Here is a 27,621-nt window from a genome sequence, read left to right as displayed (position 1 = left end):
AGTATGCAAGTCTATACACCAATCCAATCCAAAACCACGTGATTTATTAGGGGTCCAAGCAGTGTCACTCGCTGCGGACCACTATTATTTTTGTTCTGATTATTCTGTCATACTTTTCTCTTTTCAAAGTGTGCAGCAAAAATGAAAATTCACCAAAAATTGGCAGGTGGGTTGCAAATTCTACCCAGTACTTGGGCAACAAAAAATGACACTCATTGACCTCAAGGAATTTTTTTTTTTAATTTTAATCTTTCAAGTCGTCATCATCTGGTCTTGTGCAACCTGCTTGGACCCCATTACAATCTGTTTGCAGGTTTTGTTAACCTTGAAATGGGACCCTGCTACTATAGCAGCACCAGAAAGGTAAAATTGTATCAGAACAACTTATTCAACACACATCTGGAACATTAATGGTGGTATTGATGAAAGGGTACTTGAGTTCACCAGACTGGGTAGTGAGACTATGTCTCTCAAAAAAGGTCTAAAATGACTGACCTACACAACCCTAATGTCATCAGTCAGAGACGACAGAAGAGCAAAAGAAATTAAATCAAAGTGAAGGGAATAATGTGGCTCATTTGATCAGACATTTTTTGTATTAAATAATTTTATTTTCAAGAGCAATGTACAATTTGCAAACAAATGTAAACGGGATACCTGCCAGCACCTGGCAAGAACATGAACTACAAAAGCTTGAGACACTAATATAAAACAAATAAATTAGCATCAACGTCTTCCCCAGGCAACAATCTAGGATCTGAACTGCAGCTAGTGTAGATAATCTGAGAAAGTACTGCTCTGAACTGACTGAATGAGATACATTACCACAGGTTTAATATCCAGCTGTTTGCTGCAGAAATCCACATTTTATACTTATATTCATACTGCCTTATTGATGATCAAGATCACCCATTTCTGCTGCAAGCTCTGACAGAATCAGTGTTTTGATCATTAACTTGGATCATATATAACTTTACCTAGGGTCAGAATAAGCACATCAGTGGCATATGTTTAAGAAAACTGCTTCAAGTCACTCAAAACACTGCATCATTGAATCTCAATTCATATACTGGCATAAAACAAATTTAAAACAAACCAATAAATAGTGTTATCAGTGCTAATGCCTGATTCTTGAACTGCTATAACTTAGTAAAAAACACACATAAAAGTTGCTGATTCTCCTTACAAACTACCTAAACCTAAACAGAGCTTCCATATTTTTAAAGAGGTAAACTTTTGAACCTAAACTGAGGCGATTTATCAGCTGAGATGCCCTGACACGCTGCAGTAACATCTCTAACAGCCTGATGTTCTGTCCTGCTGGCCTGTTCGTGAAATCAGAACAATTCCGAACAAGGAAGGAACTTTTTTTTTTTTCCCCAAACCGTGTCCTCGAACATGTTCTTTAAAACAAAGGACACGAGAATAAAGTCTAAGTTCTGAAATGTAGCCCCTATGATATGCTGTAAAACGGTACGAACAACTGGAGTCGACAACAGCGCACGCTCTCTGCTGCCGTCACCCTCAGAGGAGACAGACTGCTGGATCTATGATGGCGTATATTCAGAGAGACGACTGACAGCAGAGACAGGGTGAACAGGAACAGAGGTGGAAGAGGCGGCTTTTTAGGCTGACAGGCATTTTGACAGTGATGGCTTAGAGAGGAGAAGAGGGATGAGGGAAACGTGGAAGCTCAGGGTGGAGGAGGAAAGAACAGCTAAATGCATAAAATCTCCAAAGGATTCATCTGATAGTTCGACGAGCAGACGGGAGAGGAAAGACGAGAAGAGGTGAGGGGTGATGCAAGGTGTGGTTTCGGAGACCTGTGACGGGTGCAGCCGACGCATGGAGGAGACGTGGATGGGGCAGCCGGGGTGACTGCTGGCTACCAGGTGGTTTTTGGAAGAAATGCTTGCTGCTCTGATCAGAGAAGAGGGAGCAGCGGCAGAGACGGCCCTTCCACCTCCTCCGCATCGGGGGACAAAGGAGACAGTAGCCATTGGGTTAACCTCCTCAGTCTTTCCGTACCCTCCTCTTTCTCACAGCTTGTTTGTGGCTCTCTTCAGCGATGTCACCTCCTTCCTTCGGCTGCGGGCCAGAATTAAGAGTAGAAGACAAATTTAATGGGTGAGATGTACTCCTAGTTTTAGTTTTAAGTCAAGTTTTGTGAGGCTGAGGCAGAGCCTACATTTCTGTTTTAGTGTGTTTGCAATGTGCCTTTGAGATGGTTTTGCAGTAAAGTGTGCAATGTATTCATCAATTTCTTCATTCATTGCGCCTAACAATGTTGATGATAAATCATTAATTGATTTTCACTGTTAAGAATTTAACCCAGTGGTTCCCCAACTTTTTCTGGCACGTCCTTTAAGACGCCGAAAAAGGTTCACGCACCCCCCACCCCACATTCATTATCATCTGTTAAATTAGTCCATCCAGTTTGGGAACCACTAATTTAACAAATTAAAAACTTATCAATCTATTGTAAAAGTAGTAATAGTAATTTTGTCTTATTTAACATTGTTTCATCTGGTAGAGACGAGAGTAAATAGGGAAACTTAAACTTAGAATTAAATTGAGACATGAGACATGAACTGGTGTAAACAGAGGGAAGGGACGTGAATGATCCTGTTTAGTGTGTTGTCTGCAGGAACACATGAAAAAGCATAACCATAAGTGTGAGAATATGAATGAAGAAATAAATGAATGTGTAGCATTTATGGGTCTGAAGTGTTTATTACCTTATTATATAACAATTTAAGGTTAATATGAATCATAACTATGGGTTTCCAACCAAGTCAAATCAAAATCACTGATATAAATTAAGATATCAATTCAATTCAGAAGTGACAAATGTACTATCATGTAATGAAAAGTCATGTATTATGATTTATGTGGTCTCGTGTAGCCAGACTAGCAAAGGTCTGGATCTACACAGTATCATTCTGCTGCAGGTGGAAAAAAAAAACAAACTGTTTTTTCTGTATCTCTTTTAGACTAATCACAATCATGCTTGCTTGGCAGTGCCGAGCCCAAGATGGAGTGACAATGTACTTGCAAAATAGTGTCTGGGGGTAGCTAGTTTTAGTGCAATATTTGCATGTGTGGAGGCATTAAAATAGCTAAATCCCTGAAAAAGAAAAGTTAACAGCTGCCAGCTTGATAACATTCATACCATAAACAAGATGCAAATAGTTTAAGGGCAGGAGAATTTTAGCAAACATTTAACGAGCGACATACTGACAATACACACTCTGGAGTTGGAGTTCAGTGACTGCCTGCCTTCTGCCTGCTAGACCCAATTAACATTTTGCTCAATTTAACTGTTATAAACAACTTCTCCTTCTACAATGATTTATTACAACTCATAAACAGACAATTGATCATTTGTTAAATAATCAGTATTAATTTGAAGTCTAATAAACATGAAATGTGCAGACGAAAACAGATGTTCTGACATGTAATAACAGTTTAAATGAGAACATGCTGACTGTACTGTGGAGTATCTCAACATTTTTCCTTTAAGCATTTCTTTTTACCATTTCTGTTAGTTACATGCATGTTCAAACACAAGACCGATTTTAATGAGACAAGTAATTGTATAAATTCTATAAATTATATATATATATAAGTATAAATTTGAACTAATGAGCTGATCACTGCACACAATAACGGCAGAAAAGTCAGAGGTGCAGCACTAATGTAGAGTACTGTGTACACTTGTCTGATCAAGTCCAACTCAAACTGTCCAATGATGAGAATTTTCAGTATCAATACTATTGAAACAATACTGGAAACAAGACTTTGATAATAGAACTGCACGATATGAATTCATTTTTTTGAATTTATTAAAAGGATCTTTATGTTGCTTTAGTTCAAATAAGCAATAGAACTATTTTATTATCTTGTTTTTAATCTATGACATTTTGCAATACATTTTGTTACTGAAGGAGGAAGTAGAGAATCGGTGTTCTTCCTGGATTTAAGTCATTCTATTTAAAACTGAATTAAAACATCACACAGTTATTATCTGGAGCCAGATGAATACTGGAAAACATGGAACCTTTTAAAGATCAAGGTAAAGTGAAAATAGTAGGTGAAATCCAACAATGACACCAACCTCATCTTCTATTGTTCTCTCAGGGGCTTTGCTTTCCTCTTCTTCTTCTTCCTCCTCCTCCTCCTCCTCCTCCTCCTCCTCTTCTCCCTCTAGATTGTCACCTCCTGCATCAGCTCCATCATCCTCCTCCTCCTCCTCATCCTCCTCTTCCTCCTCCTCAGCTTCTTCTGTTGCTGTTGACAGAGGTAGAGTAAAGATGACCACAGTGAGGACAAAGAAATACGATTCTAGGACAATGGAGTAATAAAAGCACAATCCTCTGGCAGCAGCAGAGTGTGTGATGATGTCCTGTGTTTGACCCTCTAACCTGCAGCTGCTGCTCCCTCTGTAGCCTTGTCTGCTTTGTCTTCCTGATCTGCTGCTGTTGCTGCTGCCTCCTCCTCCTCTTCTTCTTCCTCCTCCTCTTCCTCTTCTTCTATATTAGCCTGGGGGAGATCCACCTTCTTGTACACGTAGTCATCCTCTGATTTCTAGGACACAAAGAGGAGATTGGAAAACAATTACAATGAATCTATCTTGTGAAAAATAATTTGCTCCAAAGGTTCTTCAGTGGCCCATGCTACACCCTTCTACCAATTAGGGCTGGATGATCAATATATCAATTATATTTGCTATACTCAAGTATGAATTAGTGTGTGATATAGCAGAGGATTATGACACCATATTCATCACCATACGTTTTCATTTCTGAGGGGTAGTTACTTTCCTTCAGTCAGCTATAAAGTGTGCAGATCAGCTCAGATCACAGTATAATGGTTACTGAAATGCTGTGTGTTGTGTCCATGAAAAGCTAACTTAGCTAGTTAGCAGTTACAAGTCATTGGGTTTCTTTTTGCTGTGGTGAAAACAAAACAAACAAACAAACAAACAAACAAACAAAAGACACAAAATGATCTTGCTATTAGCAATTCAACCCATGGTTTCTAGCTCTGAAAAATACTTGGAGACCTTGATATTTTAACTGTCTTTAGCCTGACTTGTAGCAACAAACTAGCTCACTCACTTTCACAACAACTGCCTCTAGAACGCCATCATACAAGTTACCCACAAGTCCACATTCCTTAAAGGGGAGGCTCAGCTGATAACACAGGCGCAGTACATATGTAACAGCCCACGTTGAAAATACTCCACTATAAGTTTCTGCATTCTAAACTTTATTATGGCAAAAGTATGTCAGTATTATCACAAAATTTACTAAAAGTTTCAAAAGTAAATGTAGCATTTTTCCTTGTGTAGTAAAATGGTCTCCGTCAGTGCTTCACTATTATATCTAATGTTTTTGTATGAATATTAATTTTCCATTAATGTGTATGTTGCACTTTATATACTTTATATACTGTTGGGTAGTTAAAAACTAGACAATCATCATATGTTAGCACTATTTGAGAATTAAAACATGTTATTTTGGAGAAAAATATTATACTAAGATATATACTGTATATCTCAGAAATGCTTAACCTTTAGCTTTTCTGTAATGCTGCTGACAAACAGACAAATAAACCACACCGAAAACATAACTTGGTGGCTGTCATAATCTCATTAGGTGCACAGTACCTTTGGCCAGCAGAAGAGCACAGTCAGTCCTACAGGCAGGCCAACTGTCAGTATATAGATCACCCAGAGCCACGGCCGCTCCTCTGCTGCCATCATCAGCTGAGCGAAAATCCCAGGCTGGTGAGGAAAGAGAGCAAGAGCAAACAGTAAGCATTTGTGAGCCCTCACAGGACAGACAGGCCTGTAGAAAATTATATGCACACAGTGACAATGTTAAGTGTCTGTTAAAGTGTTGCTGTAAGTTCCCGATGCCCTTACAAAACACCAAACTGACCTCATTAGCGCTGGCCACCAGTTTCTTCAGCCCCCAGCTGTCAGAGGCCCAACGGTCGGCCACCTCCTTGTGAGAGGTGATAATGAAGTTGTCAAAGTAGATATCTGAGGTCATGGACCACAACTCCAAGCCCAGAGCCTTGACAGGAGCCATCCTGAATGGCTGCAGGTCCTCAAAATAGTCTGGGTTATCGATCTTATGTGGCTTCCAGACTCCCTTGGGAGAACACAAAAAAACATGGAGGATATAAATTGGAAGGAAGTGACAAACACACAACATCTCCATCAGGACAAGTGTGAGGTGTTGCATGTGACACAGAAGTTAGCTCGGCTGAATGCTACAGTGTGCACATGGTCGTTCGTGTTTTAAAAAAACAAACACCATAAGAACAGGAAATACAGGAGCAATGGACTGAGGAGATATGAGATGAGATGTCAAGAGCTGGTACTTAATTGGTACCAGTTCCTGATTGGTCAGTTCCGAAATATTGATAAGCTCCCGGATGTATGGTGTTGCTATCAGAATTTCTGTAACATAATTCTCTAACATAGCTGGCAATCAATTTCCTGACTGTCCCCTTATGATGATGAAGTTGCCAGCGTCAGGCAGTTACATATGTTGATTACTTTTTGGATTAATTGATTAGTTGTATGGTCTGTAAAATGTCAAATGATGAAAAACGTTTCCCAAAGTCTAAAATAATGTCCTCAAGTGTGTTGTTTTGTCCACAACCCAAAGATATAAAGCTTCCTGAAGAATAAAGAAACCTGTCTCCAAATTTATTGTGAAAGTTATGTGGCCCTTCACTATAGTGGAATCCAGGTGGTTTGGGGATGCTCAGTAGCCATAAGTGTAGCATAAATCACTAACTGGTAGGTAGCCCAAGTTTAAACTTATTTATATTTTTTATGATTGTTAATATTATCACCTGTAGGGAGATGGCCAGAGCCCTGAACCCCTGTTACCGTTCAATCTTTTCACATCATTTCATGTCATGTTTTTAGTGTTTGCTTCTCATTATGCAAAGTAGTATTGCTATAGGTATAGGTATCAATAAGCAGTATCAGTATCAATAAAATCATAACAATACCCATCCCTAAATTGTCGGTGAGTAAGTTTCTTCTTTCTGATCTAGCAAAATAAGTGGTTACCTGATAGTTGGGATTGTCCACGAGAGGGGCTTTCCACTTGCCCTTGTACAGAGGGTTGTTGATCTTAGGGCGCTTCCACTCCCCACAGCCAGGGGCCGTCTCACAGGCGGGGTTAGGAATCTGTGGGGCTTCCCACTCTCCATCCATCTCCTCATCCCTGCACACAGAAGAGGCCACACGGAGGACAGCTCTCAGGTCAGATCATTTCTTCAGTGTAAATGCTGTAACATCATTCAAACACTGATAATGGGTTTGTTTAGGTTGAGGGTGTGTTTATTTACCAGTCCTCTGGTTTCTCAGCATTAGGGTCGGGCACAAACTCTGCTTCATCATCCAGCCAGCCCTCTGGCTTCAAAGCGTCAGGATCCTCAATTTTGGCTGGAGCATCTTCATCCCTGAGAGACACACACATACGTCCACGTTTGTTATTAATGACTAGGTCACTGAGGCTTTAATATTAAAACATGTCCAGTCTGCAACAAAAGATAGTTTGGGGGTTGTAGTCACCAGTCATCAGGCTTGACAGCCTCGGGATCAGGAATCTTGGCCCTCTCATCCCAGTCTTCTGGCTTGGAGTCATTTGGATCGTCTATTTCTTTGGGTGGGTTGACTGGAGGGACCACATCGTGTAGCAGGCTGCCGCGGCTCACACTGGATTGGTCGATGAACATTTCGTAGCTGTTGTCTGGGTTCAGGACTGACCGTGGTGACAAATGTAAAAAAAGCACAGAAATGTAGTCTTCAGTGTGGTACGTACAACATTTCATATGAAGGACACATTTCACACACATAAAAACATATACATTCTCTTTCCAAACTGTCTCTGTACCCAAGGTGTATAGGTGAGTCTTCTTGTCAGTGTAGAACTTCTTGAGGTCGACGTCGGCTCTCTTGGCGTGCTTCTCCTCCAAGTCTTTGTTCAGAGGATTCTGGTGGCGGAAGATGAAGTGCAGCTTGTAGTCCTCACCACACTTGTCTGGTCCAAACATGATGGTGTAGGCTGTACGGTCTTGGAATTGCTCCTGCAGTGCAGAAGAAACAAGGGTTCAATTTGAAGAGCAAATGGAGTAAGTAAGACACAGAGGAGGAATGTTCGGAAGGCTTTGTACACCATTTCCACCTATATACTAACAAAGATAATGTATATGATGTCCTGTGCAAGTAACATTCTCCTGTGCACATGAAAACATGTATACCAACCAGATCAAGATTGCCAGTGTCTGTAAGCAGTTTGATGTACGCTCCGCCACAGTCGATACCATCCTGAAAATTCACCTCATACCTGCAACCAGAACACAGAAATACTGTTTTGGTTGCATTATTTTACACGGTTTTGTTCACTCACTTATATATCTAATAAGCTGTGTAGCTCATGGACTTCAAACTCACTGTACGACCAGAGGTTCTTCCTGGAAGATGAAGGGTTTGTTGAGCATGGCAGCAATGGCATGGTGTTTGGCCCGGGACTTGAGCACCAGACCACTGTCTCCTGGCACTTTGTTCTCCTTCAGTTGCTCCACTGCCCATTTCCCTACAGCCGGAGAGGAGAGGCACAGACAACCAGGAGTTCTATTTTCAAGGTTATCATTAAAGGAATTCTTTAGATTACTTGACGTAGGGTTGTTTGAGGTACTTATTGTTAGTCAGTGAATTACTCACAGTAGATGGTGGTCAACGTACAGCCAGTACCAGTGGGGGAAGCTACACAATGTATTGCTATGGACACGGTCAGTGCGTAACTTCCTACACCAGTATTCATGCTGCTTCCCCAAACTAGGGGTGTACCTGATCACAACTATTCCTTTAACACTGTTAAGGGTTCTAATATTTTTTTTCCTGGGGTGTGTGGTTCCAGTCTTGGACAGCTTTAGTACTGTCAATATAACATTGCTAACATTGCTTTAGTGTTTCGAGCTGAGGCGCTGTGACCTCACAGCTCAGCATTTACACTGCCAAGTGAAGTGTTATTATAACTAATATGGATGGTGGCCAAACTATAAAAATGCAATCAATGGTTGTAAATATTATTTTTATTTGCATCATACATGAAAACAGAGACTGTGTGAGGGTGAGATGAGAACAGCAAGTCACACTTCTGTACAAGCTCTCTCACGCACATATCTGAAGGGGAAAAAAGGCAACAAACCGTCATATTTGGCAATGTCATCATCTGCATCCCCCTTCACCGTTTTTGACAGCTGCCATCTGTGAAGATCAACATTACAAAACTCTTATCTTCCACACAAAAGAAGGTGAACACTCACATGCAAACACACTACAGCCACTGATTGTGTAAGTTTATCCTAGTCACACAGTGCCATCGGAGGCTCATATATTATAGCATGCATCAAACATTTTTTTTATAAGCACTGGGTGGTAAATGTTTCAGGCCATACCCGTCCAGTGATCCATCATCAAAAGTCTCAGCAAAGTAGACATCTCCAGTGGGAACAGGAGTCTTGTATGTTACCTGGGGAACAAATAAACTAAATTAGAAGTTGATATACAGGCCAGTATGAATCAAAGTTTGGACCTATTTCACAACCATACTGGCAATGTACAAATACAGTTTGCATTAGTGGTTATTGGTTCAATGTTTGTTTCATTTTGTAGTTGTTGTAGTGTGATCAAAGAAAAAAAATCCTGAAAACCAACTTAAACACAAGAGAGAAATTAATGCAACTTCATGAAAGCAGGGTTCAAGCCGAATGTTTTTTTTTCACTTGCTTGGTCAGCCAAGTGGGTCGGAAATCTCCTTGCCCAGAGACAATTTGTCCCTGTACAAATTGCTTTATTTATCAAATAACTAAAGTAATTGTCATGGTTAATCCATCACAGTTTTTCAAAGTCCAAAGTAATATATTTAAATGTCTTGTTCTGTCAGTCTAAAACCCAAAGCTATTCTGTTTAATAAGATACTAAACTAAGAAAAGCAGGAAATCTCCAAATTTGAGAGGCTGAAAACAGCATTTTCTGACATTTTTGCATGAAAAAATTACTTAAACAATTAATCGAGTATAAATAAAGTTCAATAGTTTAATTCTCTTTAACCACTTGTCCAGTTGGGTAAGTGAGTTACCACATTCACTTGCCTGACATACTATTTTACTTGCCCTGGGCAAGCGATCAGGCCTTACTGTTGAGCCTTGAAAAGGAACTTTGAATACGTTTTTAAGACCAAAGATTAGACTTTGTAGGGACCAACTGAAACACTATACTTCAATTTCACACATGACCTTTACTTGACCTATGACTCATTCCTGACCTGGAAGGAGACATTTGCATCTGTTCCAGCCTTGCTACCCGCTGGGTCTGTCTCATCTGAGTGGTCTTCATCCATCACAGTTGCCTCTTCCTCCTCTTCCTCTTCTGCCATCAGGACCTTTAATTCCTCCTCGTCCAAGCCCATATCTTCATCGATGTCTGAAACATCAACCTCCACCTGCTGGTCCTTGGCTGCCACAGCTGCCACAACCAGGGAGGACAGGAGCAGCATGCACCACATCCAACCCCTGTCCAGCTTCATCTGTAGAGGTGTAAAAACAAGGGCGGGGGTGTGGTGATAGCAGGAGGGTGTACAGTGTGAGATAAGGGAGTCAAAGATGAGCGTGGTGGAAGCAGCAGAGTGAGGAGGGTGTGGTATGGGGGGGGGCAGGTGTGAGTGAGATAGATGAATAGTTATTTGTGGAGAGCAATGGGGTGTGTGCACAGGGCGACATCAATGATATAAATAGAGAAGAACAAGTGCATAAAAGGAAAGAGGAATGAGAGGGTAAGAGGTAGAGGAAAAAAACAAAAGAGATGGAGGTCACATTAGTACATAGTGCTACTTAATGTGGGGCCCATCCTATCTCTCATTTTTCACACTATTTCATTAAAAAAAAGAAACCAACATCTGCCCCTTCTCTGCTGTAATGCATCCCTACCAGATAAATCATAAAGACAATCAGGCTCCTTCTATGCAGACACCAGAAACATTACACATTCTACATTTATTATTAACATTATTACATCTGTACTTTCAAATCTGTAACATACAACTAACCTCTTTGGATTTACAACACATCCTCTTTTTAGACAACCTTACTAAAGCTTGCTACTGGTTCTCCAAGCCTTTACGGTATCAACTAGGGTTGCAAATTGTGCGCGTTTTCATTTACTGTTGAAAAAGCTAACAATCAAATTTGTCTTTTTTTCCATTTTAAGTTTCCGTATTCAGCAAATGCCTCTGCCAGAAAAAAACAATGTCATATGAGGAACAATTACTGCCATTTCTAGGCTAGATTGATTAATTATTTATTGATATTTCTAATCAGTGAAATTCTTAACAGTGATTATGTGACATCTGACGATGTGACATTCGTTGGGTCTGATGTTTTCTTACATCTGGAGAAGAATATCTGTTTACCTGGGCACATCTGCAGCACTACAGTAGCTCATTATAATGCTGTTTCGTCATTTTTGTTTTATCAAAATATTGCAGATTCTGCGATTTGGATACTGCACTTTGCCATACTGTGATTTTAAGAATATTTAGATTCATGGTGGAGCCCTAGTGTGTGTTCTTACGCATTTGAAACCTTAAAAGATATTCTGCTGAATAATGGAGCAACTCAGAGATCTGTTACACCAAACAATAGCTTCAATGACCTCCTATTGATCAGGCCACACCTGCTCACTCTTATTGTGAGCAGCAGGAATTGAAAGGCATCGCCGCAGACAGCACAGCAGCATGCTTTCATTAATTCCTAATTAACTTTAATTCCCATACTGCTGTTGTTCTATTTGCTAACATCAGAGCGCAGGAGGATCAAAAGGATTCTGATAAGCATAAGGAGGAGATGAACAGGGAGCACCATCAAGAGCAGCTAGCTTATCTTGAAAAGCCTCAAGATGTTGCTCATTTATTTGCATCTTTGGCCTGAAAGCAATTGAACAGTCTGTAACAAAAAAAAATCTTAGCCACATCCACATCAGACAAAAACAAATAATCAAAACATACAACACAGTCACAACAGTGGAGCATTGAGAGCTGGCTTCTTGACATTAACAAGGATGAATCAGAAGTGGTTATGCAGAGTCAAAACTGACTGAATAGTCTAACCAATAATCTACATTTTCTTCATATAAGTGCACATGGCTTTTGCAGTGTCCACATCATGACAACCTCAACAGTAAAATGACCTGTGAGGCCAAACATTTACTGGTTGACTGCATGACACCCCACAGCATTCCCGTTCGAACATGACACATCTTTTAAGTATTTCAGGGATAGTGAACTGGGTCAGTGGTTACAACTCTGTGGAGGAGATGGAGGTGTAAAAGATTAATACATCAATTTTAGATAAACCCGTGCAAAATGTAATATTACTCTGACATAAATATTCCAACTTAGGCCGGTCTGTGAAACAGCTTCAGGCTATTTCCTCATGAAACCGATATTACAGCTTAACGTTGTATTGTGACTAAACACAGACAGGATTCAACAGCAGGAATGTGGAGCCCATACACCCCCAGCATTCAGACATATTCAAGTAGCCAATGACTTTATCTTGAAAACATCTTTCATGCGATCAATCCAACAGTGATACAGGTAAGGTCTCCCTCTGGAGGATTAATCAAGACTAAGAATGTGACAATAATCAGTTTTCACAAAAAAACATGATCATTTCCAGGTGATTAGTTATTACAGTTTAAAATTCCAATTATTGTGCTAACTGTTTGAGTACCGCGTCTATTTTGCGTCAATGAAAACAGTGACATCACAAAGGACATAGTGTCTGTTCAAATCATCGAGAGGTTTTCAATATATAACTTGATCAAATAATTTCAGTGTGTACCTGCACTTCCACTTTAACAATAATGTGATGATAATGACAACCCTGAAATTGTTCATCACTATAATTGTGATATGAAATTTTCATACCTAATTAAGACGTGCCCAAAATCTAAACAGGTATAGTATCTCTAAACACTTGCCACTGTCTGTGACAGGTCTCTTCAACCTCACATCCATTAAAGGGAAAATTCACCCTAAAACCCAAAATACATATTTTTCCTCTTACCTGGAAAGCTATTCATCCATCTAGATAAGTTTTTCTGTGAGTTTTGCAGATATTTGCCATAGAGATATCTGCCTTCTGTCAGATATAATGGGACTAGAGGGCATTTAGCTTGTGGTGGCCAAAGTGCCCAAAAAAAAAAAAAAAAATTAACAGCAATCTTTCTTTTCAGAAATCATAACCCTGTTAATCAAGACAACACACACACCTTGTTGTTGTTGAGCAGTTTCATGCAGGCATCTTTTTATGGTAGAATCTTAAATAGTTCCTACATGAAACTGCTCACAACAAGGTCAGTGGATTATCTTGAGTAACTAGGCCATGATTTCTGGAAAGAGACTCGTGTTGAATTTTACAAATATATTTTTTGACACATTGAGCACCACAAGCCAAGTGCTATTTCGTCTGATTGTATTCAAGAGAAGGCAGACATGTCTCCAGCCAATATATCCAAAACTCAGCAAATCACACCAAAACGAGCTACATGAATAAACAGCACTATGGCCAGAGGAAAAAAAATATTTTTGATATTGGGTGAACTGTCCCTTTAAAAGACGATTGCCAGCCAAGTGTAGGAGCTGACTTATTTTTAAAGAATCTAAGTCAACTTATATAACAAAATGAACAAACTATTCTGTCTGTGTTTCACTTACATCAGCCTATGCTGTTTCCCATTAAGCTTCAGTCCTCCTTTGTAACACAGTTACAGACCCATTGCACTGAGACAACCTCTGGTTGACATTTAACATAGCCAGTAAGTCCTTACTTTATCCCTATCACTGTCTGAGATGCGTTTATATCTAGACACACTGAGGAACTACAAAGAAAGGGTCATAGGACAGGGTTCTGGAGCTAACATGGCTGCCTCTGAACACTGCAACGTCCAAACTCTTTCAGATGAATGGCTCCGGCTGCAGCACCTGCTCCGCTAGCTAGCTAGCTAGTTAGCCGGACGGCGCGCCAATCACAATCAGCAAACGTTAGCATAACATAAGCTTAGCGTTTAAATTACTTGGCTTATACAAGGAGCCCGTGAATTAAACATGCTCTAGTGTTAAAAACACAACAGAAAAAACGTTTCAAAGTGAAAGGTAGGTGGGAATGTCTCGTTAGAGTTCAGAAATGAGTGGATAGCAACGGTTAGCTCGTTGAATTAGCAGTGATGTCGCACAGGGAGGATGGAGAGAATGAATGAGCGCACACAAACAAACCTTGCGCCTTTTTGTGATTGCGAAGAAAATTCTTCGGTAAAAGCTGCTTCTCCACTTTCAAAAAACAGACGAAGTATGCTGTGCGTTTGGCCCGCTGAGAGTATCACCGAGGCCCGCCGTGTACGATCTGGAAAAACACGGTTGTCAACAGGAGAGGATGGACCGTAGATGACAGCTTGGCCCGGATAACGGTGCGCGTTTGATGAGTGTGAGCGTGTCCCTGCAAATGCGCATGCTCACTGCGGGCAGATCGAGAGCGAGAATGGTGCCTTCAAGTACCACCGTCATCAGGGAATTTTCCCTACTATTCTGTTTCCTCGTATTACTATTCTTGTACATGAGATACGGATGACTGACCTTTGCTAATGAAACAACTAGAATATTTTATCAACGACTTAAAATTGTACAAGTGATTTTTTAAAATCGTTATCAAATATTTGCAACAAAATCTATGTACAATTACCCATATTACAAGGTGTAACAAGTGAATTTCCCCGGTTATCCTATGTTTTGTTATGTTATATGAGTGGTTTCTAAACTGGAGGGCGGGCCCTGTTCATTTTTCCATACCAGAAACGTCGGAGCAACTTCAAAAACAATCTACATTTGTGTATATAATATTTACCCATAATCGAAATAGTGTGTTGTACAAATAGTTATCCCTGTCAGAACAGGATCAATTCTTCTCAAATACTACACATACTAGTCGTCAATATTTACAATTTGTGAAAGCTGCAAATTACGAGTTCATGATGGGTGCGCGAAGGCATCAGAAACTCGCTCCTCAACAATATTACAAAGTAAAAGCTTATTTTCAGTAAATTCCCCGAAAGATCCTCTGCCGGCACAGTACCAGTGACGATTCGATTCATGGTAAATAAAAACATGTGTGCTAGCATAGTGACAGTTTCATAATAATTTAAAACGGTTAAAGTAAAGAGAAAATATTTTACCCACTTTTACTTTGGCATGTCTTATGCACTTCCGGGATAGAGTTCAGAAAATATTGACGGCGACCACATGCCTGTTGGAGCGGTGGCAACGCAGTTGTGGATTAAATAATTGAAATCTAACTGCAGCCACTGAAATTCAGTAGAATGAAGGACACACCGCTGTCCAATTGTGAGAGGGACTTCCTGCTCAAAGCCATCGAAGAGAAAAAGGTGAGCTGGTTTCTCAACATGTGGTGTCGACTCTACGTACTGACTGATGAAACAGATGCAGAAAATGATGGTCCACAAAAGGGAAACAATAGTGTTATTTGGAAAGTTACGGCTAATGTACTATAAATTATACAGATTAAGGAATATTTCTCGCTGATTCGTCCAATAACCCGGAAGATGGACTACACCCCAACATTACAGCTCTAAGTCAGTCTCCTTAAATGCAAAGGTTTTTTTAATGTGTGTGCAATTAACAAAAATAAGTAAAATATATAATAAAATAAATCACCTGTCCTCTCCCTGCAGCGCCTGGATGGACGACAGACCTACGACTACAGAAAGATGAAGATCACATTTGGGACTGACTATGGCTGCTGCTTTGTGGATCTGGGGAAAACCAGGTGATTCTATGAGCAGATATATGTAAAGTATTTGCATTTTCTAGTAAGTAGTAACCCCATTAAAGGGGCAGTTCACCTCAAAAGCAAGAATACACACTTTCTTGTCACCTGTGGTGTTATTTATCCATCTAAATAGTTTGGTATGAGTAGCTGAGTTTTGGATATATCAGACGCAGAGGTTCCTGCCTTCTCATGGAAATAAAGGAAACAGATGGCACTCTGCCTGTGGTGCTCAAAGTGCCAAAAAATGCATTTGAAAAATTCAAGAGCATCTCCTGTCTCATGATTCAAGTCAAGATAGTCCACAGACCCAGGTCTGAGCGATTTCTTGTAGGAACTATTATCATTCTGCTGAACCACACCACCAACCATGTCATCATTTAGAAGTGTGCATCTACTCATGGATAAGAGGTTACAGCTCAGCCGAAGAGAACCCTGTTAATGTTTGCATCTCGCGCTACCTCTCATCCATGAGTTGATGCACACTTCCTTCTGAACTGTCTCTGTAAGGTTTAACCTTCCCCATGAAGTTTCCTGTAAGTGCTGTCTGATTAACCTTAAAGTTGGCCATAACATTTTTCTGTAGAGTTTGATAGATTAGTGTATTTACTAGAAATATTGCGATCTAAGATGTATTGTTTTTGTGACTGCATCCTTATATCAAAAGAGAAATTAAAGAGTTTTTATAAATATTTAGAATTTTGTTTTCTTTGACGATCTTGGGATTTTGTAAAACTTGAAAATAAGGCTTGTCTGCTCGTCTGCACACTTGTTTCTGGATATCTGCTGATACCCAAACACAGTACAAGTTGCTGCTTTGATTTTCTCTGTTTCACAACAAAAATATCTACAAACTAAGGACATGTTAATTTGGCCATCTGTCAGCTCACTTTGTTGCAGACTGTCTCATGTTATGTTGCAGAGGGCCGGGTTAATGCTACCAGCACGAGCTCCGACTGCACAAATATTTAGGACGTACTGATAACTTTGTAGAACTGTATTATTACTAATTAATTAATTTGTGCAACAACATTTCGGCATTTTGTCACATTTCTTTTTTGTAACAATGGAATATGAATGTGCTGCACTCTACAGGGTCATGGCTCAGGTGTCATGTGAGCTGGTGACGCCCAAAGAGAGTCGACCAAACGAGGGAATCATGTTCTTCAACATCGAGCTGTCGCCCATGGCCTCACCAGCTTTTGAACAGGGCAGGTGAGAAATAATTAAAGTGATTGTGTTTTGTATGTACGTCTCTACAAATACATGGGTTAGATTATATATTAGATATCCTCTCTTGTTGACTGGTAACATTTCTTGTCACCTCATAATAATTTGAATTTTTGATGGAGTTATGGGATATATGAGACCAGGACTTTGTCTGAAACATTCTTCAAACTGTTTGTGCAGTGAGTGTGAATCATCTGTGGGGTTTCTTTGTCTCCAGACAGTCTGAGTTGTCAGTGAAGCTCAACAGACAGCTGGAGAGATGCTTGAGGAACTCTAAGTGCATTGATACTGAGTCCCTGTGTGTGGTGTCTGGAGTAAAGGTAAAACACACACAATAAAAAAAGTAGGAAAGTACATTATCCAGTGTTGTGATGACGATGTGTGTGTCTGCGTTCAGGTGTGGCAGATCAGAGTGGACGTGCATATGTTGAATCACGATGGGAACCTGATGGATGCTGCCAGCATCGCTGCCATCACCGCTCTGTGCCACTTCAGACGGCCTGATGTCAGCATCCAGGGAGAAGAAGTCACAGTGGTGAGTCAGCAACAAACACAGCTTAACTGGACCTGCTGGGAAATGAACACCTGATACTCCAAACACCAAACTGCACTGTTATTTGATGACATTTACAGAGGATATAATGTAGGAACTTTACTGCTTTACTATAAGTGACCACCGGTTAAAGGGATAGTTCGGATTATTTGAAGTGGGGTTATATGAGGAACTTATCCATAGTCAGTGTCTTACCTACAGCAGATGGTGGTCAACACACCTCCACTTTGTAGAAACAGTAGGAACAGGATCAGCAGCAAATTGTATTTTAGCCACCTAAAAAAAGGCCCAAATAAAAGAAATCAATATTAGTTTAAGTGTACCCTGTATTTAGAATATTTTCACCATTTTACCTTGCCACCAGATAACCTTTTACGACTGGAAATTGACAATATATCAGCCAAATATGATTCTCTCCAAACCAACCGGACTCCTTTGGGAAGATCAGTAATTTTACCTCACAGAGCACGTTGGTTTAGTTAGTTTGTGTTATTGTGTGACTGATGAATCCAAACTAACACTGAAGTTACAAAATAGCACAAACAAACCGATCAGTGCAACAGCAGACCGGCGACTCCTATGTTCTGTGACTCAAAATTACAGTTTTTGCCCAAGGAGTCTGGTTGGTTTGAAGAGAGTGATATTTGGTTTGTATATCTGCGGTTTCCCCGTTTGAAAAGACCATCTGACAGCAAGATAAAGTGGAGAGAATACTCTAAATATTGTAGATTCTAGACACTGTAGACATACTCATATTGATTTGTTTTAGGTTAACATTTTTTAAGTGACTAAATTCAGTATTCCCCTTTGCTTCTCCAGAATGGAAGTGTGCTGATTGACATCTATTGTAACAAATGCACTGACTATGGACAAGGACCTTATACAACCTCAGACTGTCCCTTTAATCATTAAGACTGTCTCATATATCTTTTACTTTTTCTAATTTTCATCTGTAGTCCCTGGGCAGGAAACAGAGAATCTAATTCTTTAAAAACACAATCACAAAACAGACTGTATTCACAATATAACAGCTTCAGCAACAATAACAAGACCACACAACGTCAAGACACTGTAACAACAACAACAACAACAGTACAATTTCACAGTATTGAGACACCACAACAATGAAACCACATGATACAACAACAACATCAAAAGAACTACAACATCAAGATACAACAGCATTGACATTGTGTGTCAACACATCTTCTTAATGTCAAAACAAAAAATATTACAATTGTTTTGCACCAGATTTTACACTGTAAAATCATTTTCTTTCATACTTTCATTCTTTTTATACATTGTTATAATTGTATGTTTATTCTTGTGCTCCCTCAGTACAGTCCAGAGGAGAGAGACCCAATTCCTCTGAGTATTTACCACATGCCCATCAGTGTCAGCTTCTCCTTCTTCCAACAAGGGTAAGGAGCCACATTTGATTACAAGACAGAATCTTTTTTTTCTGTGCAGACTACAGAAATGTCCTGGTGTTTATTTGAGCGCCTTGTTGATTAAACTGTAAGATCATTTTGGAGGAGGGAGTTTGTGGTGCTGCTGAACTGTGTTGTATTATACAGAGAGGTGTTTCTGTTATTCTGCCCACCCTGACTGATATTAGTCTTGTGTAGCCAGACAAATCTCCACAGCATTGGAGAACATCCTGGCTGCACCTGTTATGAGGCAAAAAAAGTTCTGGCTTGTTTGTATTCCTGTAAACCAACACAATTGTTTTGGGCGGCGCTAAGCCTAGGATGCAGATACCATGCCCCTGCAAAATAGTGTCGGAGGACAACTTGTTTTGGTGTAACATGCACACGAGGAGGCATTAAAATGTCTAAATCACAGCAAAATGAAAGGTTTTCAGTGTGCAGGTTGCCAGCTTAGAGGTGATCGTTGCTGTTCCCTGAAGCCATGGGGATTTTGGAAACTGTAACATGCAGATAGCAAAAGTAGAGGAGAATGCTGCCTAAAATAGGCAGCAAATGGCAGGCTTACACCCACAGTCTACACTGGGTGAGTCAGACTCTATTGATATGAATAGGGTAGACAAAATAATGGGAACACATGTCAGCACAGTTCAACAGCTTCATTAACTACCCCCTCAAAAATGATGATAAAGTTGAATCATCATTAAAAGAAATTACAGAAAAATCAGACATCAGTTTATTGCCAAGTAGGTTTTCACATACAGGGAATTTCCCATGGCACCTTTTGGTGCCTAACAGTAACAAACAAAATATATCGAGAGAAGAAAAAACAAGTATGACGAAGATCAAGATTCATAAATTATGTCCTACATATACAATACAAATTTACAATAAAATAAATATGTGAAATATATGTTTCAAACTTGTCTAGTGCTTAAGTATGATAGTAGGAAGAATGTGTGGAAATAATTACCCCAAATACTAATATATACCTTATATGTCACTGATATAAATAAATAAATAACTGCCAACTGAAGGAAAGAATGCCAAGCTTTCTTCTTCTATACTTCCTGTTTGTTTTGCAGAACCTACCTGCTGGTGGACCCCTGTGAGAGGGAGGAGCGGGTGATGGATGGCCTGCTGATGATCGCCATGAACAAACACAGAGAAATCTGCTCCATCCAGTCCAGCGGGGGCATCATGTTGCTTAAAGAGCAGGTGAATGCAGTCTGGATAGTATTGTACTGTTGTCTTAGTTTTGCGGCCACAGAGATCAGTTATCTTCTAAATAATATCACTTCACTGTTGAGCTTCAGGGGCATCCATATTTGCTGAGAGAGATTTGCTGCTCTCTAAAAGAGCAAATTCACTTGAGGAAAAATACAACGCGAGTCACCAATTTATATGTTGTGTTGTGTTGAAGGTCATGAGATGCAGTAAAATAGCAAGTGTCAAAGTGTCTGAAATCACAGAACTCATCAGCAAAGCCCTGGATAATGACAAGAAAGCAAGGTGAGCAGTAACATCACATTACAACACATCACGCACACATGTACCACCCTTTAAACTTGTGGTGTTGTCATTAGAAGATATACTAAACAAACTCTGTAATTTTACGTGTTCCAGGAAGGCAGGTGGTAGGTGTGGTTTTGCAGAGTCTGTGCCTCAGGAGCGAATCACGGCACTGAAAATGGACGAGACTCCGGTGGAGATGACGGATGTGACGGACACAGCCAACGACATCGTTCAGAAAGCTGAGGCCCTGCCTCAGACGTATCCTACACTGAGACTGAACAGCGTCATTCAAGAGTTATGTGTCTTTGTCCATTTTCTGTCTGTCACTCTGCCATATTAGATCCACTGTGGCTCCTTAACCACACACACCAGGGTGCCTTCCCCAGTGGTGCCTGTCCCAGGTGTGGGGCAGGTGGGTCAGGGACTGCAGAGCACCTGGGGACTGGAGGAGGAGGATGATGATGAAGAGGAAGAAAATGACAGCAGTGACAAAGAACAGGAGGACGAAGTGACAAAGATGGAGGAGGAACAGGATGAAAAGGAGGACAGCAGAGAAGGTTTTTAATTTGTTCTTTCCTTAATTTCAAATAAAAGTAGGATTTGTCTTTCTAATGAGAGACAGGGAAAGAGCATCAGCACATATAAAAAGTAGTTTTCAAGATCATTTCAAACAGAAGTGATGTGTGACTATGTTTTTTAAATGTTTGAATAACCTGAAAACATAAATTGGGAATTTGTTTTGATTTGCAGGAGATGTGGTTGAAATATCTGACAGTGAAGAGGAGGAGGTGGTCATACTTAATCCAGAGACACTAGACAAAACTCCTACGTAGGTGCAGTTGCCTCTTCCGGTTCTCTTCTGTGTGTAGTTTGCAAACTGTACACAAAGATTGTCAGGTTGGTTTGGGAAATTCACTTTTTTTTCCTTGCTTTCAGAAATACAGGATCCAGTTCCCACCAGAAGGGGGCAGCAAAATCAAAGAAAAGACAGACAAAATGAAAGGAGGCTCTATCTGAGCTCACTGCAGTCAATGCCTGAGACTGCAGCTCCTCTTAATTATAAAGACTCCTGTCCTGGCTAAAATGATATTTGCTAAAGTTGACAACATCACATGGATGTTGCAGTACAAGACACTTCCAAGTGTTGGATTCTGGCTCTTGAGAACATGAAGGTTACCTCTTGTTTCTAGCCATTTTGATCAATGTAGAAATAGACTGCACCAACAAATGTATAGAATATGATGTGTAACATTTTTTTAAGAATGAAAGGTTGTCAAAGATTTTTGATAGATATGATTAAATAAAACATTCTCAACGACCATTGGGAGTTTTAGTAGACTTTTACATTTTAGTTTACACTGGTATATTTTTGTAAAAATAAATGTGATCAGTGATGCTGAATGTGAATCAAAATAAAAAGGAAAATCTACAAATCTTTGTTTTTGTTTTGTTAGTTTTCTAGTTTGAATCCAAACAATGCCATTTAAATGAAAATACTGCCTGTGTTCAGACATTTTTTCCTCTGTGTGTGGTGGTTATACAGAAAGCAAAGATTATGGCTAGCATGGCAAATGCTACTCTGAAATTTAAGAAATGTGTGTGTATAAAGCAATATGGAGACACTGAAGATGTATGTGGAGTGTTACTGTGGAGTATTAATTAAAATATATAGCAAAACATGTTGAGATAAAATGTCAGGTTCCACCGAGATTTGAACTCGGATCGCTGGATTCAGAGTCCAGAGTGCTAACCATTACACCATGGAACCTCGATGCGACAAACTCAGATTAATAATCTGAAATATAGTATAATGATAGCTAGCTATTGACTCAATCTTTATTAATCAGATGTTTGGTTTTACATTGACGAAGCCGTAACTACGGAAGACACTACAGAATATGTTCCACATTGAGAACCACCGCTATATTACAATATATTAGCGAACAGTTCTCACTGTCGTTAACTGTATAAAATAATGATAGGTAGCATTTAAATTGTAAAAAAAACGATAAAAAATAAACGGCTTCTGAAAGCGACATAAAGAAAACTTCAGCTGGCCCGTACGGGGATCGAACCCGCGACCTTGGCGTTATTAGCACCACGCTCTAACCAACTGAGCTAACCGGCCATGTCGCAAAGAGCATCCTGCAGCCTTGAAGTAGAGGTAATGTTAACAACCTCACGGTTTTGTATGAATACTTTCTTTGAAGTGAAATGTTATATGTGGATTACACCTGAATTATTAATAGTATGAAGACACTTCAGTATGAAAGCAAAACAACAAAGGAAGTGGTGAATAAGACTCCTCTAAACTGTGCCCCCAGTCTCTCTCTCTCTCTGCATGGCCTTTTCTAATCTTCCAAACATTTAAGGCTAACATAACAGTATTTAGCATTAGTAGTCTATAACTTTAAGCTCTGTAAATTATCCTTTTTAAAGGTTTGATGGTAACACCAAATCCAGTTCAAAAAGCCACCAGCTAACATGTCTTCTTTTCCCACAGAAACACGGGCTATTTTGGAAAGATGGATATCTTTTGGATTAAAGGCAAATTAACTCTAAATCACATTAAACTGTAAATAAAACTGCAAACTCATCCTTTGCACACTACTGGTGTGGTCTTTCTGTGACATAAATAGACACTAAATAGACACAAATTACATGTGCCGAAAACCCATAAAGCCCAGTAAAGAAATTTATATTAATCCACAGGACCTAAAAAACATTTCATTTGCAATTCAAATATATTTGAATAGAAAATATATACATATACCACAGAATACATGTACATAAATATACATATTTTACAAAGTATTCCTGATAGACTTTTGCATTTATGCTGCTGCTACGTTTTGCAGTCTTTTTGATAGTCTTAATTGTATATATTTTGCAGTGTATATGTTTATAACATGTATATTTGATACTGTATATTGTAATTGTCATAGTGTTCCTCGGTTACTTTATTCATGTTCTTCTCTCTTATCTCTCCGGATATCTTTATATATGTCTCATATCATTTATATTTTTGTATTTGTACTTTTATTTCTATATTGTATAGTTTTCTTCACTTTATATATGTGTGTTTTATTGTATAACACAATTCAGAGAGGAAGACAAAGGAAGCATGTCATTGTAGGGAAACTTGTTTTAACTGTATATGACAATGAACGCTTTGACTTGAATACATTTCTAACTGCTCTCAGACATAACTGGTAACAGATAAATAGGACATGGGGCCCAAAAGCTTCAAGTTCACTGAGTCTCTGTAGGTTTGTGGTAATTAGATTTACTGTAAATTTGTTTGGGAATATGGTATGCCCCGAGCACAATGTAGGGCGGGTACTGCTTTATAATCTAATTCGGAGGTCCTGTCTTAAACAAAGGGCTGTGTATCTTCTACAAAAAAAAAATACTGATACCTGACACCATGCTTGCATAGACCTTTTTCACGACAGTCATATGGATGTATGAGCTAACATGCAGAACCCTGTCTCTGTTTGACCTGAATGGAACAAAGTGGTAATTAGTGTCATTGGAAACACCTTTGTATACTACAATTTCATGTCAAAATGGCTGCTGGGAAAAAGTCCATGGTACATATAATTCTACTTAATTTGTGTCTAATTAAATCATTACGCAACATATCTGGGCCTGTGAAATCTTTCAGGATAGGAACACTGTACATTGACTTATACCCCAGTCAGATTACTGCATAGTGTACCAGTCACTTTCTGCTAAAAGCTTTTACATATTTTCTTAACCACTTGACAGATTAAACATACACACCCAATCACACAGAGATTCATTTGTTATGTTGAATAGAATTCATAACCTCCAGTAAGAATTTAAAGAACATACAGGCTTGACTTTTTACAGCTGTAGTATAATCATTATAACAATATTTTCAAAATTATTTATTTTATCCATTTTTATTTTTATTTATTGACTCTATAATCACTACCAGAAACTGATAAAAGCCTATATCCTCAAAGTTGGATTATATCTTTGCATTTGTGATTTATAGTTTTATTCCATAAATAACCATAGCTACACCACAAAACTACATAGCATCGTGCATCGTATCGTGCATTCAGGCAGTATTGAGTGCTGTATTCTCATATGTTTGCTTTAGAGGTGGCAAAAGTACTCACACTCTATTCTCAAATAAAACTGCAGATACTTGTGCACAAACAGACTGGGCTCTGAGGCTCTGTGCAAAGCTAACTGGACCCCACCTTTTCTTGCTAGCAGGTCTCCCTAACCATCTCTTTCATCTTGTTACATCTTTTATGTCAATGCGGATGTATTATGGTTGCTGTGCATAATATGCACTTATGAATAACATATAGAATCGCCTTTTCGATGTGTTCTTGTCCCACCTATTTAGGTTGAATTGGGGCTTGATGTTGGGAAGGTGGTACACAAAACAAGAATAATCAATTATTCCCCTCAAATGCTTTAAGACTGAGGTAACAAGTCTGTTCTGAAAATGTAAGGAGAAGAAAGTACAGATATTTGTGTTAAAATGTGAGCAGTAAAAGTAAAAAGTACTTAAGTTAAGTACAGATACCTGAGGACACTACTTAAGTATATTTACTTAATTCCTTCTTACCGCTGGTCTACATTGTGATAGAAAGCAGCCTGTACTATGACACTGCTGATCAGTTGCAGGTGACGGTATATTGCATGGACAAGGCTGTGGAAAAATGTTAACAGCTCAGCTGCCCAGACTTTGTGGTGATTAAAACCACCTGTGGCTCTTCTTTGTTGTCATAAATCTACAATTTTGCCTCTGAAAACACAGCAAATTTAATGTAATTTAAGGTCCAGTGCTAGTCTGAAGGTGGGCAGCACAGGCAGTATTCACACTAGGAACCAAAATAGAGAGGCAAAGACACGCCCCTGCCAGTTGACCACCATGGGACCTTACTTAAAATATTAACTGTCGTCAGTGGTGAGAGATGTTTGTCATAAAACTGTTTAAGTATCAGACTATGAAGACAGGTAATTAGAAAGACTACACACTATACAGTTGCATAAATGATGTAAATAACTATCTTTTACAAGAGCTAATGTTAGCCACTGAAGCTAGGTTTTTCTGTACAAGGATATGTCACATGGCATTACTTTTTCTTTCTCTTACTGGCTGATAAAAGGACCAGGAGTCGCAAGAGTCACAAGAGATGGAATTCACTGAGCGGTTTCACACAAAACTAAGCTGTGACAAACCTACGACAAACTGAGACTTTCTTGTCTTGTTAAATTATCTTTCAAGCTGTCTTCAAGCTTTCGAGACACAATTCAAACAGGATAGAAAAAGGAATTTGTCTCTTGCCATTGATAACCATTCATATTTTTTCTGAAGTAATGTCCCATTGAGACCTCTTCATGTAAAAAGTGGGCATTTATCTTATTCACACAGCAGCCATTTTCTGATGTCACACTCAGGGCGGGAACCTCAAATTTCTGCTGTTTCAAGGTGCAATGAACACAGAGGATCTGAGGAATCATTGTCATGTCACTGCTTCAACAGGGATATGGGGCCATATTTCAGGCTAAAATAACATATTTGTTAACCCATTAGCTACTTTGAGACAAAAGCTAACATTAGCATTCAACCATTTCCTTTGGTAGTGTTACATGATATGATAGGAAAGGCATAAACTACTTCTGAAATGACTATGGAAGAATTAATTTGTGCCTATCCTATCATATTGTATAACACCATCAAACGGTAATGTTAGCAAGGAGGTGGTGTGCTAACCGTAGCTGTTGTGCCATGGTAGTTAAAGGGCTTGCAAATATGTTGTTTTAGCTTTAAATATGGCTTTAGGTCACTCCAGAATTTCACTATCTATTGACTTTTCAGTTGCTGGTCAATTGGAAATTGGTGAAAGTATATCAATTTGTCAGATTCTCTACATTTATACGACCTGCAAACTGGAAAACAGCAATACTACATTTGCCCACCACCCTGAGTGTGACATCAGAGGAACATGGCCATCGTGTGAACATGATGAATGTTTGGTCTACATATATTGAGGACACATTTTTTTGAAAATACAACAAAATGATTGAATTACAACGTGTATTAATTTTACGATCTGTCAGTTGCTAATGTCTGTGAAGGTTCTCAGTCATCCAGGTCATGGTATTCGTATAACAGGCTGTCTTAGGCAACTGGTAGAGTTCTAGAAGACGTTTCGCCTCTCAGCCAAGAGGCTTCTTCAGTTCTGGAACCGAGGAAGCATATAACAGGTTGCCTACCACAAACTGTTATATGAAGTCAGCTGCTAATTTTTCACTGTGGCACACACACACCAGCCCGGATGTTTTCTTTTCCTCAGCTAACTCTTATCAGTCAGTGTATCAACAACAAACATCTCAGTTCTACCAGGGCAAGTCTTAAACACAGAGGTGTGTTAGCGTGTGCGCAAATACAGTGTTTATAGAGGAGGAGTGGTATCACAGTTTTCTGTAGTGGATAGTGGTCCATTGTCTTCAAAAACATAGAACTCCTGTTTGCTTACAGGTGGAGTGATACATGACCACAGGAATACAAACTATATAACCTATTGCGCAAATCGTATCTGGACCTCACCTTGTAATAAGCCAGGAGAGCAAACTCAAGATGTCGCAAAGTGAAGTTCTTAGAAATCAGATAATGAACCTCATGACTGATACAATCTACACCACCCAGATTAAGTCTGTGCATGTTCCATTAAACAAAGGAAGCGGCTACTGTGTGACTCCTGCCAGGTTGGTGCATCATTTGGTGTGTCATCGCTTGTGCATGTGTTTGTGATAAACCTTGTGTACATGTTTTGCACGTTCATGCTCAGAACAGAACTTGTTGCGGTGCCTCAGTCCTGAGCGAGCGACATGCCTTCAGCTCAGCCACACCTTTGCTTCAGATTAAGTGGGACCCATATCAGGCACACTTTGAGGTGATGCCAGTGTTGG

General features: G+C 39.4%; 2 protein-coding genes and 2 non-coding genes across 4 annotated transcripts; 1 reads left to right on the top strand and 3 right to left on the bottom strand.

Moving 5' to 3' along the window:
• Positions 1 to 589: 589 nt before the first annotated feature.
• On the bottom strand, positions 590 to 14,591 carry clgn (calmegin). Its single transcript, XM_084715814.1, has 15 exons — positions 14,370 to 14,591; positions 10,362 to 10,622; positions 9,493 to 9,566; positions 9,243 to 9,301; positions 8,486 to 8,627; positions 8,297 to 8,378; positions 7,926 to 8,118; positions 7,604 to 7,793; positions 7,378 to 7,491; positions 7,097 to 7,253; positions 5,946 to 6,161; positions 5,672 to 5,788; positions 4,425 to 4,587; positions 4,118 to 4,290; positions 590 to 2,088 (listed from the first exon to the last, which is right to left on the bottom strand). The coding sequence occupies exons 2-15, from the start codon at positions 10,620 to 10,622 to the stop codon at positions 2,014 to 2,016; spliced, it is 2,016 nt and encodes a 671-aa protein (XP_084571940.1). The 5' UTR covers positions 14,370 to 14,591; the 3' UTR covers positions 590 to 2,013.
• A 757-nt stretch (positions 14,592 to 15,348) lies between these two features.
• On the top strand, positions 15,349 to 22,091 carry exosc9 (exosome component 9). The gene is made up of 12 exons (XM_084715813.1): positions 15,349 to 15,532; positions 15,839 to 15,933; positions 17,029 to 17,148; positions 17,381 to 17,483; positions 17,561 to 17,698; positions 19,055 to 19,137; positions 20,229 to 20,361; positions 20,567 to 20,655; positions 20,770 to 20,916; positions 21,031 to 21,215; positions 21,409 to 21,487; positions 21,595 to 22,091. Exons 1-12 carry the CDS (start codon positions 15,467 to 15,469, stop codon positions 21,656 to 21,658), a joined length of 1,302 nt encoding a protein of 433 aa, XP_084571939.1. The 5' UTR covers positions 15,349 to 15,466; the 3' UTR covers positions 21,659 to 22,091.
• A 263-nt stretch (positions 22,092 to 22,354) lies between these two features.
• On the bottom strand, positions 22,355 to 22,426 carry trnaq-cug (transfer RNA glutamine (anticodon CUG)). The gene has a single exon. It is a non-coding gene; the product is annotated as a tRNA-Gln (tRNA).
• Positions 22,427 to 22,712: 286 nt separating this feature from the next.
• Positions 22,713 to 22,786, bottom strand: trnai-aau (transfer RNA isoleucine (anticodon AAU)). The gene has a single exon. It is a non-coding gene; the product is annotated as a tRNA-Ile (tRNA).
• Positions 22,787 to 27,621: the final 4,835 nt, after the last annotated feature.

This window comes from Lutjanus erythropterus, chromosome 3, assembly GCF_056507025.1.
Source record: "Lutjanus erythropterus isolate fLutEry1 chromosome 3, fLutEry1.hap2, whole genome shotgun sequence".
In the NCBI taxonomy this organism is placed as follows: domain Eukaryota; kingdom Metazoa; phylum Chordata; class Actinopteri; order Lutjaniformes; family Lutjanidae; genus Lutjanus; species Lutjanus erythropterus.
Note: the sequence above shows the minus strand (reverse complement) of the source record. Positions and strands in the feature narration are given on the sequence as shown.